The sequence below is a fragment of the Apteryx rowi genome, unplaced genomic scaffold (assembly GCF_003343035.1).
Source record: "Apteryx rowi isolate R43461 unplaced genomic scaffold, aptRow1 scaffold_1610, whole genome shotgun sequence".
Taxonomy (NCBI): Eukaryota; Metazoa; Chordata; class Aves; order Apterygiformes; family Apterygidae; genus Apteryx; species Apteryx rowi.
This window is the reverse complement of record NW_020447876.1, coordinates 18,746-22,147: the sequence shown is the minus strand read 5'-3', so window position 1 is coordinate 22,147 and position 3,402 is coordinate 18,746. Positions and strand designations below refer to the sequence as shown.

The 3,402-nt window shown below is 60.6% G+C and overlaps 1 protein-coding gene across 1 annotated transcript in view; it reads right to left on the bottom strand.

Annotated features, from left to right (window-relative positions):
* LOC112963139 (leucine-rich repeat LGI family member 4-like) overlaps positions 1-3,402 on the bottom strand; it is a gene marked incomplete at its 5' end in the record, with an annotated part of 11,623 nt that overhangs the window by 1,591 nt on the left and 6,630 nt on the right. Inside the window, one exon of the mRNA XM_026059903.1 lies at positions 2,201-2,957. Coding sequence (XP_025915688.1) covers positions 2,201-2,957 — 757 coding nt within the window. The remainder of the gene's footprint in view (positions 1-2,200; positions 2,958-3,402) is intronic.

Sequence of the window (3,402 nt, the reverse complement as noted above, 5' to 3'; positions counted from 1 at the left end):
CATCATGGAAAGGGTTGGTGGAGGCCAGGAGCACCATGGGGAGGGTCGGTGGAGGTGAGGAACATCATGGGGAGGGTCGGTGGAGGTGAGGAGCATCATGGGGAGGGTTGGAGGAGACCAGGAGCATTATGGGAAGGGTTGGTGGGGGCTAGGAGCCCATGGACACGTGACGGACCTCAAGGACAAGCGATGGTGATGGACCCCTTGGCGACATGGTGGACCCTGTGGCCACGTGGTGGACCCCATGTTCACGTGATGGACCCCACGGACACGTGATGGACCCCCTGGGCACATGATGGCCCTCAAGAATGAGCGATGGTGATGGACCCCATGTTCATGTGACGAACCCCATGGCCACGCGATGGACCCCCTGGGGACATGATGGACCCCATGGCCACGTGATGAACCCCATGGCCATGTGATGGACCCCATGGCCATGTGATGAACCCCACGTTCACGCGACGGACCCCACATTCACATGATGAACCCCATGGCCACGTGATGGACCCCCAGGGACATGATGGACCCCATGGCCACGTGATGGATCCCACGCTCACATGACGGACCCCACGTTCACATGACAGACGCCACAGCCACGTGATGAACCCCATGGCCATGTGATGGGCCCCATAGCCATGTGATGGATCCCACGTTCACATGACGGACCCCACGTTCACGCGACAAACCCCACGTTCACGTGATGAACCCCATGGCCATGTGATGGATCCCACATTCACGCGACGGAGCCCATGTTCACATGACGAACCCCACGTTCATGTGATGAACCCCATAGCCACGTAACAAACCCCATGGCCACGTGATGGGTCCCACGTTCACGTGACGGACCCCACGTTCACGTGATGAACCCCATAACCACGTGATGGACCCCACGTTCACGCGACGAACCCCATGTTCACGTGATGGACCCCATAACCACGTGATGGATCCCACGTTCACGTGACGGCCCCCACGGCCACGTGATGAACCCCATAGCCACATGATGGATCCCACGTTCACGTGACGGACCCCACGTTCACGTGATGAACCCCATAACCACGTGATGAACCCCATAACCACATGACTAACCCCATGGCCACATGATGAACCCCATAACCACGTGATTGATCCCACGTTCACGTGATGAACCCCATGGCCACGTGACGAACCCCATGGCCACATGATGAACCCCATAACCACGTGATGAACCCCACATTCACGTGATGAACCCCATAGCTACGTGACAGACCCCACGTTCACATGACGAACCCCATAACCACGTGATGGATCCCACGTTCATGCGACAGACCCCATGTTCACGTGATGGACCCCATGGCCACATGATGGATCCCACATTCACGTGACGAACCCCATGGCCACGTGACAAACCCCATAGCCACGTGATGGATCCCACATTCACATGATGGACCCTGTGGCCATGTGACAGACCCCATGGCCATGTGATGAACCCCACGTTCACGTGATGAACCCCATGGCCACGTGATGGACCCCATGTTCATGTGATGAACCCCACGTTCACGTGATGGACCCCACGTTCACGTGATGGACCCCATAGCCACGTGACAAACCCCATAGCCACGTGATGGACCCCATGGCCACATGACAAACCTCACGCTCACGTGATGAACCCCATGGCCACGTGATGGATCCCATGTTCACGTGACGGACCCCACGTTCATGCGATGAACCCCATAACCACGTGATGAACCCCATGGCCACATGATGAACCCCACGTTCACGTGATGAACCCCATAGCCACATGATGGATTCCATGTTCATGTGACGGAGCCCACGTTCACATGATGAACCCCATAGCCACGTGATGAACCCCATGGCCACGTGATGAACCCCATAACCACGTGATGAACCCCACGTTCACGTGACGGCCCCCACGGCCACGTGATGAACCCCATAACCACGTGATGAACCCCATGGCCACGTGATGAACCCCATAACCACGTGATGAACCCCATAACCACGTGATTGATCCCACGTTCACGTGATGAACCCCATGGCCACGTGACGGACCCCCATGGCCACGTGACGGACCCCATGTTCACGTGATGGACCCCACGTTCACGCAACAAACCCCACAGCCCCGTGACGGACCCCACGTCCCCGTGACGACCCTCGAGAAGCCACGCCAACCACAGACCACCCCACCCCACCGCTGTCCCCTCACCTTGGCGTCCCCCAGGAAGCGCGAGAGGCACAAGAAGACGTGGCCCCGCAGGCGGAAGTGCTTGGCGGCGTAGACGTCGGGCACGTGGGGGATGTCGGTGTGGGGGGCGAAGACCTGCGCCGTCCCGCTCCACCGATAGACCGAAGGTCTCCTGGCRCCGCTGCAGACCACCAAAGCCGGCCGGCCACCCAACTCCAAGAACTCCAGGTGGGTGTCGCGGTGCCACGGGCGCAGCGCCTGGTGGGGGTAGAACCCTCGGCCACCCCAGCGGAAGAGGGTGCTGGTGCCACCCTTGGAGCTGTCGGCCACCCCCAGGAACCAGTGGCCTCCCAAGCGGGCGCTGGTCACCGCGTGGGGTCTCCTCAACCTGCCGGCGCCCAACGCTTGGAGCCTGACGAATCGGCCGCCGGGACCTCCGGCTCGGCGCCACACGGCCGAAGAGCCGCCCAGTTGGGCCACCACCACCACCAAGGTTCCTCCCAGCTGCAGMGGGTGGCAGGCCACCGGCGAGGTCCCTACGGGGACAAGGACGTGGGGGATGTTGGGTGTGGGACCACCAGTGATGACCCCCGTGGGGACAAAGATGTGGAGAACGTTGGGCGTGGGGTGATGGTGAGGCTCCTCCAGGGACATTGGGGACGGGGCCACCAGTGATGACCCCGTGGGGACATGGGGGATGTTAGGGATGGGGTGATGACGATGACCCCATGGGGACAAGGACACAGGCGACATTGGGGATGGGGTGATGGTGAGGAGCCTGCAGAGACATTGGAGATGGGGCCACCAGTGATGACCCCGTGGGAACAAGGACATGGGGGACGTTGGGCATGGGGTGATGGTGATGACCCTGGGAGGACACTGGGGATGGGGCCACCAGTGATGACCCCATGGGGACATGGGGGACACTGGAGACAGGGTGACGGTGAGGACCCCATAGGGACAAGGACATGGGGGACGTTGGACATAGGGTGACGGTGATGACCCATGGTGAAGACCCCACAGGGACAAGGACATGGGGGATGTTGGGGATGGGGTCACCATCTGCTGATGGTCCCCAGGCCGGTTTTTGGGGTCCCTCTAGGGGTTTTTTGGGGTCCCAGTGCCATCTTTGGGGTCCCCTGGGGGTTTTGAGGGTCCCCGGTGCCAGTTTTGGAGTCCCCTGGAGGTTTTTTGGGGTCCCAGTGACATTTTTGGGGTCCCCT